At 46.9% G+C, this 15,782-nt stretch overlaps 1 protein-coding gene across 2 annotated transcripts in view; it reads left to right on the forward strand.

The window, feature by feature from the left end:
- Window positions 1-1,179: 1,179 nt before the first annotated feature.
- The window catches only part of NFE2L2 (NFE2 like bZIP transcription factor 2), a 32,716-nt gene continuing 18,113 nt past the window's right edge, over window positions 1,180-15,782 (forward strand). The window contains exon 1 of one of the 2 annotated variants that reach the window (XM_019970271.2): window positions 1,180-1,426. In XM_019970271.2, the coding sequence (XP_019825830.1) occupies window positions 1,382-1,426 (45 nt within the window). In that variant the 5' untranslated portion in view covers window positions 1,180-1,381. Of the gene's footprint in view, window positions 1,427-2,249; window positions 2,602-15,782 lie in introns of those variants that run through there. The other variant, XM_019970278.2, reaches the window with a different exon arrangement.

Below are 15,782 nucleotides of genomic sequence, written 5' to 3' on the forward strand. Positions count from 1 at the left end.
TTTGCATAATTCGAAGAAGTCAGAAACTGAAAACCAGGCTTGTTAAAGAGCTAGAAAGAGTGCTGTTGCATAAGAGAAAACAAAACTAAATCATTTCTCTATTCTTTTTTAAATCATAAGATTTCACAATATTCCTGTTTTCAAGTACTTGAAGTTTGCTCTGGGCACCGACTACTTTTTAAATAATTGTTTTTAATGTGCAGTGAATAATACACATTCATTGTAGATTTAAAACATACTTAAAGTAACAAAGAGAAAAATAAAAATCATTCAAGGTCCTGCAACTATTAATATTACTAGTAATATTTTGAAGAACTTTTTTTTTTCTAGGTATATGCTTTCACAGAACGGGTCCACACTACACAGTTTTATAACTTGTTTTTTTGCGTTTTTGTTTTTAAAATCGTATCTTGAGTACATGAAAACTTCTAGAGGTTATGACACGTTTGTCATATCGAACGGGGTTAAAAATCTCCATCTGTGGTGTGGCGAGTGCACTCTGGTGGGAAGAGAATGCTCCGGGTGGGCAACATCGACCACTCTCCGATCCAAAGAGACTTCTCCGTTTGCCCTCGGCGACTGAAGCCTGGCGAGAGTGCAAGGCGTGGGAGTAAGTGGAGGGCGATCAGGGTGACTGCGAGCACGAGCTCCCCGCGCGGTCCACTTCTCCCCCAGGCCAGTCTCACTGGCTGAACCGGAGCGAAAGGGCAGCTCGCGGGGCGCTGGGCCCAGGTCCCGGCTTCCGGCCCCCACCCCCGGGGCTGGCGCCACTCTCGGGCGGTGGGGAGAGATAAAGCCGGGCAAGGTTCTGCAAATCCAAAGCAGGGAGGCGCAGCTCCGATACCATCGCCTTTGCCGAGTCTCCAAGCGTGTTTGTTTCAACTGTTTAAACTGTTTCAAAGCACCCGAACCCCAGCGACCTTCGGCAAACAACTCCTAATCCCGCGGGCGGGGAGCGATGGCTGCATTCGCCGGAAGGGCAAACTGAGAGTGGAGCCCGGGGAGCTACGGGGGCCCTCCTCCAGGCGCTCTGCCAGCCCGCAGCCGCCCCTGAGACCCCCGCCCGCAACTCTTTCCCGCCCCAGGACGGCCAGCTTCTTGCGTCAGCCCCGGTGAGGGTGGGGGATTTTCGGAAGCTCGGCCCGCTCGGCCGGCTGGGGAAGGAAGGGCCTGGGCTCTTGCCCCGCCCTCGGGGGGCGGGAGGCGGAGCGGGGCAAGAGCCCGGTCGGCGACTCCGGCCAAGTCAGGGAGAAGCGAGTTCCTAGGATCCCCCAGGAGCCGCCGCCGCCGCCGCCACCAGTACCGCCGTGTCCGCTCCAAGCCTCGGCAGCCGGAACAGGGCCGTCGTCGGGGAGCCTCAAAGCACCGTCCTCAGCTCAGCATGATGGACTTGGAGCTGCCGCCGCCGGGACTGCCGTCCCAGCAGGTGGTGCCAGGACGGGAGCAGGGGCTCGAGGGAGCCGCGGCCCGGGAGGGACAGCCGCATCGGCCTCTTTCCCCGTCTGTGGCCGGAGCTCGGACTGCAGCGGCCGCGCGCGCACCAGAGCCGCCGCGCTTGAGCTGGGGCCGGGGGAGGGGAGTGGCGACCCCAAGGGTGGCGAGGGGTATGGGGGGCGCGGCCGAATGGTGTGACTGACAACGCCCCCGCAGCCCCCGAGGGCGATAGGGTTGGGGTTGGGGGGCTACGCCAGCGCGCGTGGGGGCGAAGGGCGTCTCTAACCGCGTCCCGGATCGCCGGAGCCGAGACGCTGGAGCCGCGGCCGGCCCCCTTTCCGAGTTTGAGCGGCCGGGAGGCAACCGGGTAGGAGAGGGCGGACGCTGGCGGTCTGAGCCGGCGCGGCCCGGCCCTTCCGGGGCTGCGCCGCTCCCCCGCCTCGGAGCCGGCAAAAATGTGCCTAGTCACGGGGCCGCTCTCGGGGGAACTGAGGTCTCCGGGCTGGGACCTGGAACCCCTCCTCTGCCGCTGCCCCTCTGCCCAAGACCTCCGAGGGCGCGAGCCGCGGCGCTGTTACCCTGCTGAGGGTTCTCCTAGGCAGAGTGATCAATCAGTCCAGCCTTGCGATCGCCCTTAGGTCACTTGGCGAAAATGCCCAGCTCCCAGGGTGGGGGCGGGCGGAGGTCACCAAGCGCCCAGCGCACTCGGTTTCCCCGACGTACGGCGATCGAACCCTGCCCTACGCGCTGCCTCGCCCGGAGGGAAAGGTTCGGGCTCGTAGAACTCTTGAGTCGGCCACTAGCAATACCCCGGCAAGGGCGGGCGGGGCGGTGGACTCTGAAGTCCGACGCGGCTTCGCTCCCCTTCTCCCTACAGCTCCCCGTGGCTTCTCGATCCCGGCGCTGTGTCTCCCGATGGCGCACGCCGCGAGCGTGGTCCCGGCGCCGTGACAGTGGCCGGTTGGCTGTCACGGCGGCCCTCAGTGGGCCCTTTCCTGCTTTGTAGCGTGCAAACCTTGCCGCGCCGAGGCCAAGGGACAAGTTGGAGCTGTTGATCTGTTGCGCAATTGTTATTTTCCCCAGGGCGGCTTTGTCTTTGGATTTAGCGTTTCGGAATTACAATTCCAAAATGTTTAAGGCAGGATATTCTGTTCTCTGCTGTCAAGGGTAAGAATTTCGAGTGTAGATTAGCATTTCTGTTGTTTTTAGGCTGTTACTAAATTTTGTGCTTTCATACATTGTTTCTCTTTTGCGTGCTTTGCCTCAGTTGCTTTCCTAGTATGTTACTTCTTTTGAGAGGGCAGAGGGTGGGACAGCTGTGTCTCATAAAGCTTTGCTAACAAGTTCTGTAAATGTCGCAAATGTGGAAACAAGTTTCTGTATATATTTTGTAGGGACTTTTTAAAGGAGTAGATAATTTCCAATTTGTGTGTGTGAATGCGTTCTTTGGAAAAATATTTAGTTCAAGGAAATGTGTAACCTAATAGGAACGGTAAATATATTGAAGCTCTTAAACATCAAGCTTTAGACTAATCCTGAAGTAAGGTTTTGAGTTATTGACAATGTACTGATTGTGCCTTTTTTCCCCTTGAAGCTGTTTGTCTTGAACTTTCCCCCAGTAATGAATAAGATTGTATTCCTTCCTCCCCACGATATGAAGAAGTAAATTGTGCTTTCCGATTTAGCTGCTGTTCAATCCCTATAGCCATTTCTTTAATAATCTGTATGACCAAAGGATATATGATGCTAATAGACTTTAGTTTTCCTAGATTCAGGAATGTAGCCTAGAGTGTTATATTACTGAAGTTTTATTTCTTTCTTAACTATATAATTTAACATTCTGTATGCAAAGGTGGGTAAAACATCTTTACTGCTCTTTCTTTTAAATGTGAACTTTCCAGTTATGTTTGTTAAGGTAACTCCCTTTCCACCCTTTGTAATCAGACCTCAGCTTGCATATGTGAAGACTATAAAAGAAAATGGAATAAAAGAGTTAATGTCATGTCTGTAACTAAGATTCATATTACATCCTTGTAGTCCAGGAAGATTTGGACAGAGTCATAAGTGGATTCTAACCTTTTGTCAAAGAAACACCAGGTGCGAGGTGGTACAGGGGTGAAAGTTCTCCCCGCTTTGTGCAGAGAAGGTGTTGATGAAGAGCAGTAGAGTTTTACATTCTGAATTTCCATTAGCTTCTGGAAGGAATCATCCATTACCCTTTTCAAAGCTGTCTTGGAGAAAGTATTTTTGCATATGAGGAATGAAGTTGATCTTGGACTAGATAAGGTAACTTTTAAAGAAAAATAGGGCATCCCTCTCATCTCCAGAAGATTGAGCAAAGAACAACTTGACTTTTTAGATATTTGGAAAAAAACCTCTTGAGAGATTGTGAAAGATCGTAGGAGGATTAAAAATGTAACTGAGTCTTTCTGCATTAAAAGTAGCTTGGGTCATTTTGGACTCTTTCTTGTCAACTTGGGTTTTTATAAACAGTGCTGGGAGGGGAAACCCCAAAATCTGACTTTCTTTAGGATAACCGGGAAGAATTGAAAGCCAAATACATTATTTGTCTTTATTTTTATTCAGGACGAATTATACTTACAGAGCTGCATGAGAAAAAAAAAGCCTCTGTGGGCTAGAAGCACTTATTTTCCCCCTGGGAATTTCCTCTCTACTGGTGGAACACATTTAAAGGGGGTTTTGTGTAAATAATATTTCTTCTTTGATTTTTCCTTCATCTGGGGTTAACGCGTCAGTGCAAATTCTCAGATTCAGGAGGAGTTTGGTACTAAGATAATCGTAGATGAGTTATTGGACACTTGTGTGCCAGGCAGTATGATAATTGCTTCACATGTATAATTTCACAGTCACCCTGTAGGAAATACTGTCTCCAGTTTCTAGGTGAGGAAAGAGGCATAAAGCAGCCAGGGGCCTGGGTCCTGCTTAAAGTGACTCAACTATTGAGTGGCAGAGGTGGGATTCAAACCCTGGTAGAAGGACTCCACTTCCGAAGTGGACCAAGACTAGTTAACTTTAAACAGAAGGAAACTCTTACGCTTGAAAAAATGGACAAATCGAGAAAAACTACAAGAAGGACAGGTAGGAATTTTAAAAAGTAATCTTTGCACCTTTTCCAGTTACCAAGAAATTTAATAACTGTTTGTGAGGGGTGAGGTCAACCTTGAATACAGTGAAAGTAAATACAACCAGTCATTGGACCTATCGCATGGGAAACTTTTAAGGAAGACTAAGAGGCCTACCGGGGTTTGATTTAGAGAGGCAGGACCATTTCTTAATTTAATAATAGTTTTTAAAATTTCTGATATTTCAGCAGTATCTGAGATTCTGCCTTACATTTTTCAGGGACTGTTTTTCAAATCTCTTAGCTCCTGGTGACTTTAATTTTATTTGCCTTGTTAGTTGGTACATTCTCCTGTTCCATTGGCTCTTTTTATCTGGAAATAGTGGTCAAAAATAAGTTTGGTAATGAAGATGTTTGGTAGTGAATATGGTGAAGAGTGGGACAGACAGGGTTAATCCTGGTTGAAGGAAAGTGGAGAGAATGGGGAGAATTTGAGTTGAACACAACTAGTGGAAACCTGTTGGTTCAAATTAAACACTCATCTCCTGTTTCGGCATTTCTGAATTGAAGCAGGCATAAGGGCTCAAATTGAAGCCTTCTTGGGGTTTTGTGACTAGTACATTTCAAAATTAAATATTTCTTAGTCCTTATCTTTAAACAGATTGTTCTCAGAATTATTATTGTTTTGTTTGTCTTTGTTAAGGATACTGCAGGGTTTTTAGGATTCCGTGGATAATTTGCCTAAAAATTAATCTGACAACTCCCTGCACATTTAAAAGCCTGGCCCAGCCACTTCTGAAAGTTTGCTGGACTCTGTTGTTGCACAGCAGGGTTGTCGTTCTTTAGTTGCTAAGTTGTGTCCGACTTTGCGACCCCATGGACTGTAGCCCCGCGGAGTCCTCTCTCCATGGGATTTCCCAGGCAAGAATACTGAACTGGGTTGCCATTTCCTTCTCCAGGGGATCTTCTTGAGTCAGGGATCGAACCCCTGTCTCTTGCATGGCAGGCACATTCTTTACCACTGAGCCACCGGGGAAGCCCAGATAGCAGGGTGTAGGAGGATAAATGTACTAAAGGCGATATTCAACCAGCTTCCTTCACCAATGGCTATATGTTTAAGTTTACTGTAGAATGGAGAATAGAGTTTATATTCTGATAATAAGATATCTGTGAGTTTTAAAAATGTAATTACCAGCTGCTTTTAAATATGCTCTAACAAACATTTATTAAAAGGGCTCTAAGATACAGACCAAGGCATCTTTCATTGATAATGGTATGTTTTCTGGAAATGAGAGCAAAAAATACATTCAAGTGTATAACATTCCCAAAAAGTATTAGAAAAATACAAGTGTTCTTATACTAACTTTGCTCGCCAAGACAAAGCAAGATTGCTAAACAAAATCCTATCTTGCCTAAAGTTGGGGTTTTCTCTGTGTCAGCCCCTGCCACAGTAAACACTTTTTAACTATTATTATAAAGAATTTTAGGAACATTGAGGATTGGAAGCACTTTTTTAAAAATTGGAGTATAATTGCCTTACAGTATTGTGTTAGTTTCTGCTGAACAACAGTGCGAAGCGGCTATAAGTATACGTATGTCCCCTCCGTCTGGGACCTCCCTCCCATCTCACCCCTAGGTCATCACAGAGCACCAGGCTGAGCTTCCTGGCATATGTCCTGGCATATAACACCTTCAGAGCCTTATACAATCTTTCCCTGCGCGTGAGCATCTAAGTTTATTTGGCCCAAACTGCGGTAGAAGTGAAGACAAAGCCAGGACATAAGAGATACTTAGAGTACCAAATCCATCCTTCAAAGACCTTGTTGATTATTGAAAGTCACTATCATTCATCAGCAGCCTGTATTTTGCTTTTGCTGTTGTTATTGTCGTTTGGGTGTTTCGGAGCTCTGGATGGCTTGCGGGGATCTTCCCTGACCAGAGATTGAACCCAGGCCAGCAGCGAAAGCCCTGAATCCTAACCACTTGGGCCACCAGGGAATTCCCAACAGCCTGTATCCTGAAGGATTAAAAAAAATGCCCTGGCAGCGTTAATCAGTCATTCTTTTTCTCACAAACTTGGATAATTGAGACTCCCAGCCCTGTGACATCGACAGCATACTGATGAGATCCAGCCTCTCCGTTGCTTTTCTTCAAATCAGAGAAGAATAATTGGGTAAGAAAAGAAAACTGTCAGATGATTTTGGCTTTGAAGCCTTCTTCCAAACTTAAGAGTTTATTTTCTGCATTAGGCAGTTCTCAATCACTTTTTTAAATCTCCGATACCTGTCTTATACATGTATCTGTTCTTAACAGTTCGATTATAAGTTCCTTGAGAGCTGGGCAGAGAATTTATTTTGTCTGTTCTTTAAATAGATTTAGGAGATGTAAGCCCCATACAGCCCACCCATTTAAAGTGGGCAGTTAGGTGACCGAGTGTATTCAGAGTGTACCGTCATCAGCACAGTCAGTTTTAGAACATTTTCATCACTCCAGGGAGAAACCCCAGACCCATTAGCAGCCACCCTCCATTTCCCTTCAGCTCTCTTAGTTCCTAGTAACCACTCATTATACTCTTATCTCTATGGATTTGTCTCCTGGATATTTCATATAAATGGAATCATAGCCTGGGTGGTTCTGTGTGGCTGGCTTCTTTAACTTAACATGTTTACATAGTTTGACCATATTGTATCATATATCAGGACTTTGTACATTTTATTGCTGAATACTATTCCATTATATGGATACACTACATATTATTTGTCCCCTCCTCAGTTCATGGCCATTTGGGTTGTTTCTACTTGATATATATATTTGCTCCTGATAGCAGTGGTTCTTAAAATGTGCTTTATGTTAGAGTCGCCACCCATATTTCAAATACTGATGCCCAGGCCACATGTCTCGTTAAATTAAAATCTCTGTGGGTGGAGCATCAGTATCTTTTTCAAACCTCTGAAGGAATTCCATCATGCAAGTAGATTGAGAACCAGTGTTCTGGAGGAGTTGGCACGGTGCTTGGTACCTGTGGAAGGTATGTCTGTAGGGATTTAGAAAATCTGGTTAGGATGTTGCTTAATTCATGAAAGGAAGTGTTTTTATGTTTGATCACTGACCTTCACAGCCTTGAGATTAATAACCTACATCTGAGAACTGTGTTTAAGGCACCTGGTGAATGTTTGAAATTCAGTAAATATAACTTGCTCTCTGTAATCCCTCATGGAGATTTGGGTGATGATTTTAGTAGAATTCCTCTGTTTGGTCAGGAGTGTGGTGACTGATAACCTGCAGTGTAGATTATTTGGGAGTCATGTAGAGAAGGCAGTGAGGACCAGTGTGAGGCACTGGGGAGGATGGAGAGCCTGGAAGCTGGGGTGCGATACTGCCTCCCCCCACGAAGCTCCAAGCTCTGCATCCCTGGGCCTCCTTATCTTCCTCCAGTAAAAAACAAAACCTTCGATCTGGGACTCCCCTGGCAGTCCAGAGGCAAAGGCTCCAAGCTCCCAGTGCAGGGGCCTGGGCTTAGTCCTCGGTCAGGGGGCTAGAGCTCACCTGCCACAACTAAGAACCTGCGTGCTACAGCTAGAAGATTTCTCTGTTTCAGAACTAAGACCCAGCGTGGCCCAATAAATATTTAAAAACAAAAACTGCAATCTACAAGGCCACTTTTAGCAACTCAGCTTTTTGATTCTCTGTATATGCTTCGTAAAGTCAATTTTATATTCTGACCCCCTTGGCTACCATTTGTACTTACCTGGGTGGTTTCTGGTTTACACATTTGGAAACCAGGGCTAACTTCTGAATTGTTTGCGAGTTTGTGTGTGTGTGTGTGTTGTGCATCACACTGGAGGGTATGGTTCAGGACCTTCTGGAACTGTCTCAGCCCTGCCTTGAGGCAGCGTGGGAACAGGCCCAGCAGGGAGTGGGTGCTCCAAGCCGGCACCCATTTTTTTCAGTCTTTAGGCTCCTCTTTTGTGCGGCCCAGATCCAGTCTTTCCCGAGCCATCACCCACTGGAGGGGTACATTTAGTCTTCCTTTGAGAGCTGTCTGCTTTTCTAACTCTAGTCATCAGTAGTTTGAAATTCTTTTACTATGTCCCTCCTATTATTGCTTTAAGATTTAAAAAGCAGTACTATTCTTTCATTTATTTTATGCTGAATGATATACATATGTGTTTAAAGTATTGATACCTTAAAACAGAAGAATTTTGGTGTTAACACGCAGGCTGTATGCAGTGCAGACTTGTATTTCAGTGAGTGATCCTTCCTATTAAATGCCCTTTCCGCCCTTTGCAGGACAGAGCCGATGTCCGGGGCGGGTAATGCCACCCCACCCTCGTGTTTGTGTGGGAAGCACGGGCACTGTTGAGCGTGTATGGAGCGGCCTGCTGATAAACAGTATAGGCGTTTGCTTTACTTCAGATTTGCCGGCCTTTTGTCTGCTCGGCTTCAGCACAGAATTGTAGTATCACCCCTGGAGGCAGAGCCCAGCCTATCCCCAGGGAATTCTGGATTGCAGAATTCCTGCAGAACTGCAGGGAGCAAGGGTAGATCCGGTTCTGTGGCCTCCTGTGAACAGAATAGGAAGAGGTGTGTCCCAGTGTCGGAGGGTCTGCTTAAGAACATGAGCGTTTTGCTGCTTGGTTTTACAGTCCTAGAGCAAGGGAGTCTTGCTACTGTGGCTAGAGAGTATTGAAGAACCCTGAATGTTTTTGACCTAGCCCTCCCAAAATTATTTTAATCATTACAATCCTGGTAATGAAAACCACCAAAAATGAAAACTGTCATTTTTTTTCTTGCACTAGGAAAAACTGTCAGTTTTTGAAGACATCATTTTGTTCTTGGGGCTTCTCAGTGAGACATGATTAAAATGTCCATTGAGAAACCAACTCCAGAGGACAAGAGCCGGGGCAGTGAATTTCGTGCTAGCCGGGCTCCTCTCCCACCCCCAGCTCCTGTGTTCTTCCTCCTTTGGCTCCCAAGCTGAGACCAGGCCGAGAGTAAGAACCAAACTGTGGGATCAGGTTCTTTCTTTTCCTGCAGAGACAAAGGTTCACCATGTGCTAGAAACTTCTTTACCAGGCTGCATGTTTGGGAGGATCCTTAGGGCAGTGTGGATTCCAGGTTACTTTTCACTTGGAAAAAAAGTTCTGGAAGTAAAGGGGAGAGGTTGGGAGGAAAATTGGTTTAAAAGATTCCTTGTAATGAACCCAGGAGGGATACGCCTCTTTGGTCTCTTCGGTAGCTCTTTGATTTGCTCCTCAGCGTGCACCTCGTGCTTGGGTCCCTCACGTGAGAAAAGGGGAAGCATTTGGGGTATTTACTTGTGCTGTTTACGCTCACTGTCTTTAGTTCTTTAAACCACCCTGTTGAGGTAGGTTTGTTGTTACTGAGAAAATTCTTTGGAGATGCTAAGCAGCAGTCCAGAGCTTGGTTTAAGAACTAGAAAGCACAAGTATTTCAAGCAGAAGGATTTTATATAAGAAATTAATTATATAGGTGAGCCGAGAAACCAGCCAGCCAGCCTCAGGAAGCCACCTCCCAGTCCTGGGGCTGGAGGGGCAGAGAGAACAGGCGGAATTCAAGGAGCTGGGACCATGGAGAGAGGGGCTCTGCCTCCCATCCTCAGCCTCTCTCCCTCTCCCAGAGTCTTGGTGGATTGTAGCTGGGAAGGGAGCCCGGGGACGGAGCAGGGGCAGGATGGGGAAGGGATCCGGAAAGTGTTAGTCGGTCAGTCATGTCCTACTCTTTGTGACCCCATGGATCCGTAGCCCAGCAGGCTCTTCTGTCCATGGAATTCTCCAGGCAAGAATACTGGAGTGGGTTGCCATTAGGCAAATGACCAAAGCAATCACATAGCTGGTAAGAACCGGAGCCAGGATGGGAACATTCTTTGCCATCAAAGTCCTTGGACTTCTCTCCAAATCATCTAGTGCTTTGCCTTTGGGGCACTTGTCATACCTGCTTAGGGGCAAGTGGCATGGGCATCCCATAGACCGCAGTGCCTTCTGTATTCTGACTTCCACAGCGCATTTGTGCTGTGTATTCCTTCTGGTGAGTGGAGCGCACCACGTGTGACCACAGAGCCACTCAAAAAAATGGAATGTTAGGAACTCCTCTTAAGAGCACACAGATGGAGGCTCCAGTCGGGGAGTTCCCAGACTCGACAAGCATCCCACCATTGCTGTTTCTGTGCCCCTCCCGCCACGAGGTGCCTCCAAGATGCCACAGCGGGATTGATTATATATACAAGTTTTTGGTGTTGCTGAAAGACTTGGGCCTCTGGGTCTTGAACTTGGGGGGAGGAGGTTCAGAAAAGAGGGAAAGTATCTAAGAGCAGAGGGAACCTCGCATCTCTTGCTTTGCTCGGGATAAATGAAGCCTTTTCTCCCCAGAGAGGTGTGGGTGGATGTGGTCCCCTTTCCTCTGCCCCGTGGGACTCTGGCCCGCAGGGCGTGGCGCTTGCCCTGTGCTGGGGCTTCCAGAGTTCACTTGATAACCACACGTTGTGCCTCCAAGCTGCAGTGACGGTGTGGGTGCTGGCCAGGATGATAATGGAGACTCAGGGGACAGTCTTTCACCCTTCAAGTGACAATGCACTTGCAACGTTGTCAAGAGAACCCGCCTTTAGATGTTTGAAGACATCGGAATATAGGCAACTGGCAATTTCAGGAGGAAGAAAAGGAGAAAACAAATGAACGTTTACTGAACAGCTGTTAGTACTGTACTAGGGCCTGGTCACGGTCTCTCTTACCTGGTCTTGACGATAAATCTGTGTCGATGGCGGCTATTAACCCCTTTTTTACAGACAAGGAAACCTATTCAAAGAGGTAAGGGAACTTGTCCAAGGGCATGCTACTCTGTCTGGCAGGACAGGGATTTAGCAAGTGTAATCACTGCCATCCCTCCTTTCTTTCTTTCCTCCCGTGTCTCATGATTCTGGGTGTTTTGTTAGGTGCTAAAGCATGAGGGGCTGCTTAACAAAGATTCATTAGTTTGTTCTCAGGAAACCTCAGGATATTCCTTGTTCTTTGCAGGGAGGCCCACTGCCTCCTCAGATGGCAGGCTGTTCGCATCTCCTTTTCTGAGCTGGAAGGGGTTAGAGAGAATGCAGAAAGTGATGAAAGTTCTAGAAACCAGAGGGACCAAGTATATTTGATTTACTCAGTGTCTGTACCAGCTCCTTTAAAACAGAACAGTTTTATTTGAGCCATTGATGGTTAGCACTGCTATTTACCCTTTCTCCAGCCCATGGCTGCAGGGGACTGGTCCTAAAAGATAAGCTAAACGTTTTTAAAAATTTCAAGGTGACATTAAAGGTCATATGCCATCTCTCTGGGTCTTGACTGTCTTTTCTGCCCAGTACTTTCTGAAGTAGTTTGGGAAGATAGTAAAGGAAGCTATAGAACAGCTGAAGAGGTTGAGCTATTGTGGTGATAGACTGATGGTTTAGAAACAAAGTCTAGAATAGGGAAGGAGGCAGGGTTGCCCACTTTCTTATCCTTTTCCTGACCATCAGCTTGAGGGAAAACAGCTTAGTGTCCTCTAAGAAAATACACTTAATCTGCATTTATATTGAATTAATTGTTATATTATCCAAGTTAGAAAATTCCTTAATGCATATTGGAGAATACTTTTGTATCTGTTCTCTCAAAATCAGTTTTATTGTGAACTTAAAGGAATGTGTTTTTCAGATTCTTGAGGCATAATATTTTTGTTTTTAATCAAGTACCCAAAGAATAATTTGAAGTTGATTTTTCTGCGACTAGTAGCTGTGGTCATAGAGATGTTAAATATGAAACCTTTGTTAAGTAATTCTTTAACCCCAGACACCTTAGATACACAATGAAAATGCTGAATTCTAAGCCTAACTCTAACTTACTCATTCCACAAATATGTATTAGGTGGTAACACGCCCTAGGGAACTTGCAGGGCATGAAGTTGTAATCTTCCAAGATAATGCAGCAAATATATTGTCCTCCTTGGAGGACATTTGCTTCCCAAACTGCCCCTCCTCCTCATTAATCAGTCCCTTTGTTCTTTGTACACCTGGATTTTAGGGCAGGGGATGTTTCAGTACTTAATGAGTTATAAATTAATCTCAATCTCTCCTGATTCAGGTATGACCTCCTGTAGGGTAGGGATTGTGTCACAGTCATTTTTGTAACTGGTGGCTGGCACCATGCCCGGGTATTTAATAGTAGTTGCTCAGCAAATGTGAGACCATGTCTGTTACTGCCCTCTCGGAACTTGGTGTTTTTAATCTGTGGTAGATGAAAGGACAGAGGAGAAAATGTCGCTTCCACCTGAGATGCTCAGAGAGAACATCCTGGAGGAGGTAGCGGTATATCTACTTTGTTTTTTGTTCTTTTTTTTAGCCGGTAAGATTTGTTTTGGTTCAAACTGCAGTTGGAAGCCGGGGGAAGCGTGCAGGCGTGAGCCGGCCTGCGTCAGTGTGTTGGGCAGTAGGGCTACAAAGGTGAACGGGCTGGAGGGGGCCTTCGGGCTGGAGGGGGCCTTCGGTGCCCAAGTGTGGTGTTTCAAATGTATATGAGGCATCTGGAAATCACCGGAGGCTTTGGAAAGGGTAAGACACATGAGCTGGATGTGGACAGGGAGTTTATTATGGCCTCTGCTGGGGCAGGTTAGGGGTGGAGAAATGCTGATGCCTTGGCATCAGCCCAGTACTAAGGATCTGTAATTAATACTCCAGTTTGTGCCTCCTTTGTTAGCCTTTTAAGGAGAAATTTGTTAATCCCCCCCCCCCCCCGCCTCATTTTAAAGGAGGGAGTAGAGTTTTCTCTTAACATTAGCTCCATCATGAAACCATCTGTGCTCAAGTGTGCACACCCTGCAGTTCCTGGGTTTTAACAGAAACTCATCGCCAACGTATCCATCACTCCCCTGATGAAAGGAGAGGAAGGAGTCAGAAGTTGCCGGGTCGCCTTTAGGATGGATTGTTTTCTTCCCTGGTGACACAGAGGGGAGTTTCTCTCTTCTTGCCCTTTCCCACGATCCACTTGCTCTCACCATCTTCATTGAGAGGGAAGAGCGTCATCCTTGCCTTCCAGCCCTAGGGATTAGCAGTATTCACCCAAGAATGAAAACACAGACAATATCCTGTCTTTTCTTTTCCATGGGCTTTGCTTCTGTGCCCCCCTGAGCTAAGAGAGGTGGGCATCTTGCAATGTTGGCGAAGGCAGCTGCAGTTTCTGGGGCTATTCCACCACCAGCCAGGTGCTGTGTGCTTTCACATACTAATTTTGTCCTGTGGACTCCTTACTCCACCGTGTGAGGTACGGAGCCTTATCCCTGATTTGTAGGGAGAGAACCAGGGTCCAGAGAGCTTGAGCGATAGTACAGTGGGATTGCCTCAGTTTCATCATCATTACATGTGGACGAACCTATGTACAGTGTAGAATTAAGTAAGACTTGACCTGGGCATGAGATCTGGCACACAGGATACACACGGCAGCTCTGAGGATTGTTATCAAAAATGTACACCTTCATCAGGGATGTTTGAGTGTATGGGATCTGAGATTTCCTTGGCCCAACTTGAAAAAAATATCCCTCCCTGAATCCACGCCCCTTGTCATTCTTTGCTGTAAGCGTCTCATTCCCCTATGGCTTGTCCTGGTCTCGCGTCAGGGCCTGATTGTTGCAGAGACAGAAGACCAGTCCGTGGCAAGGCCTTACGCGTGCCCTGGGACACAGAGGGGCACACGCTGCCCTGTCTCCTCGGTGGGGCCCTCTAGCCTGTCCGTTGGATGTCCTGCTTATGTGGACTGATAAGCCATCTCTGTGAACTTCATCGCAGGTTGTAGAACTTCTTACCCTGGGGTTCTGAGCCTAGAAATGGAGCAGTGTCCACAGGCAAGTTGTACAAACAGAAAGAGTTGGTGGGTAGGAGTGCAGAAGTGGAAGGTTAAACCCAGCTGTGGGGCTTCCTGGTGGCTCAGTGGTAAAGAATCCCACTGTAATCCAGGAGGCTGGGGTTTGATCCCTGGATCAGGAAGATCCCCTGGAAGAGGGCGTGGCAACACACTCCAGTATTCTTGCCTGGAAAATCCCACTGACAGAGGAGCCTGGCAGGCTATAGACCAGAGGGTCACAAAGAGTCAGACACGACTTGGCAACTGAACAACAAAACCCAGCTGTGAACTGAGCCGACCCCTGTGGCCTTGCCCTCTTCCCAGCCCCAACCCATCTTTTAGTCTTCAAAGATTAAAATACATCTTTTGTAGTAACTGCTGCCAAGTAACTCTTTAAAAAGGTGAAATGGTAAAGGGAAACACCTTCCCATGAGGGAGATAACATGGCTGAAAACTTCTGCACCTACTGCCCTTCATTGTTGCTATGTGATTTGTAATCCTTTTTATGATACTTTTTATCATAAATAAAAGCTTATTTGTGATATGTAAATAAGTTTGGAGCTCACCTTCTATTTTTCATATAGTGATTAGACCCAGAAGCCTCAAAATTACATGCTTCTTAGGTTCATTTGGGCTTCCCTGATGGTTCAGCGGGTAAAGAAACCGCCTGCCAAGCAGGAGACATGGGTTCGATCCCTGGGTTAGGAAGATCCCCTGGAGGAGAAAATGAAAACCCACTCCAGTATTCTCGCCTGGGAAATCGCATCCCATGGACAGGAGCCTGGTGGGCTACAGTCTAAAGGGTCTCAATCTGATTCCACTGAGCGGCTGAGCCCCGCCCGTGTTCATTTGACCCGTGCAGCAGCAGTTGACTGTACTGGGAGCATTACTGCTTCACCCCTGACATGTCCCCTGTATTTTTAAGGGGCACTCACATACCTTTTCCCCACATGGAAAAGTTCTGTGAGGACAGGTGTTAGTCTGGGTTTTCTTAGAGCTCCCTGTACAGTTCGGCCCGGCACAATGGCTGTGTGCGGCCTCCTTGAAGAGGCCTTGGGTATGCTGAGTAAGGGCCTCTGTTCTGTGAGTGATCCTGTAGCACAAACGGGGGTGGATCTCGCTGTGACGAGTTCTTAGAGGTGGGTCTTCAGGCAAGTTCACTTAACCTCTCCATGCTTCAGTTTCCTTGCCCCAAAAGGAGATGATAATAATACCACCTTCCTTGCCAATTGGTTTGAGTACAAGTGAGCTCATGGAGATGAGTGCTTGGAAAGTACCGAACACATAGAAAGTGCACGATAAATGCACTTACTGTTGCCTAGCTTTATTATCCTGACACTGTGATCTTTCCTTCTCAAATCCTAATGTGAAGGCTCACTAGGTCACCGATGTCCTTACGT

Source organism: Bos indicus, chromosome 2 (assembly GCF_029378745.1).
Source record: "Bos indicus isolate NIAB-ARS_2022 breed Sahiwal x Tharparkar chromosome 2, NIAB-ARS_B.indTharparkar_mat_pri_1.0, whole genome shotgun sequence".
Lineage (NCBI taxonomy): Eukaryota > Metazoa > Chordata > Mammalia > Artiodactyla > Bovidae > Bos > Bos indicus.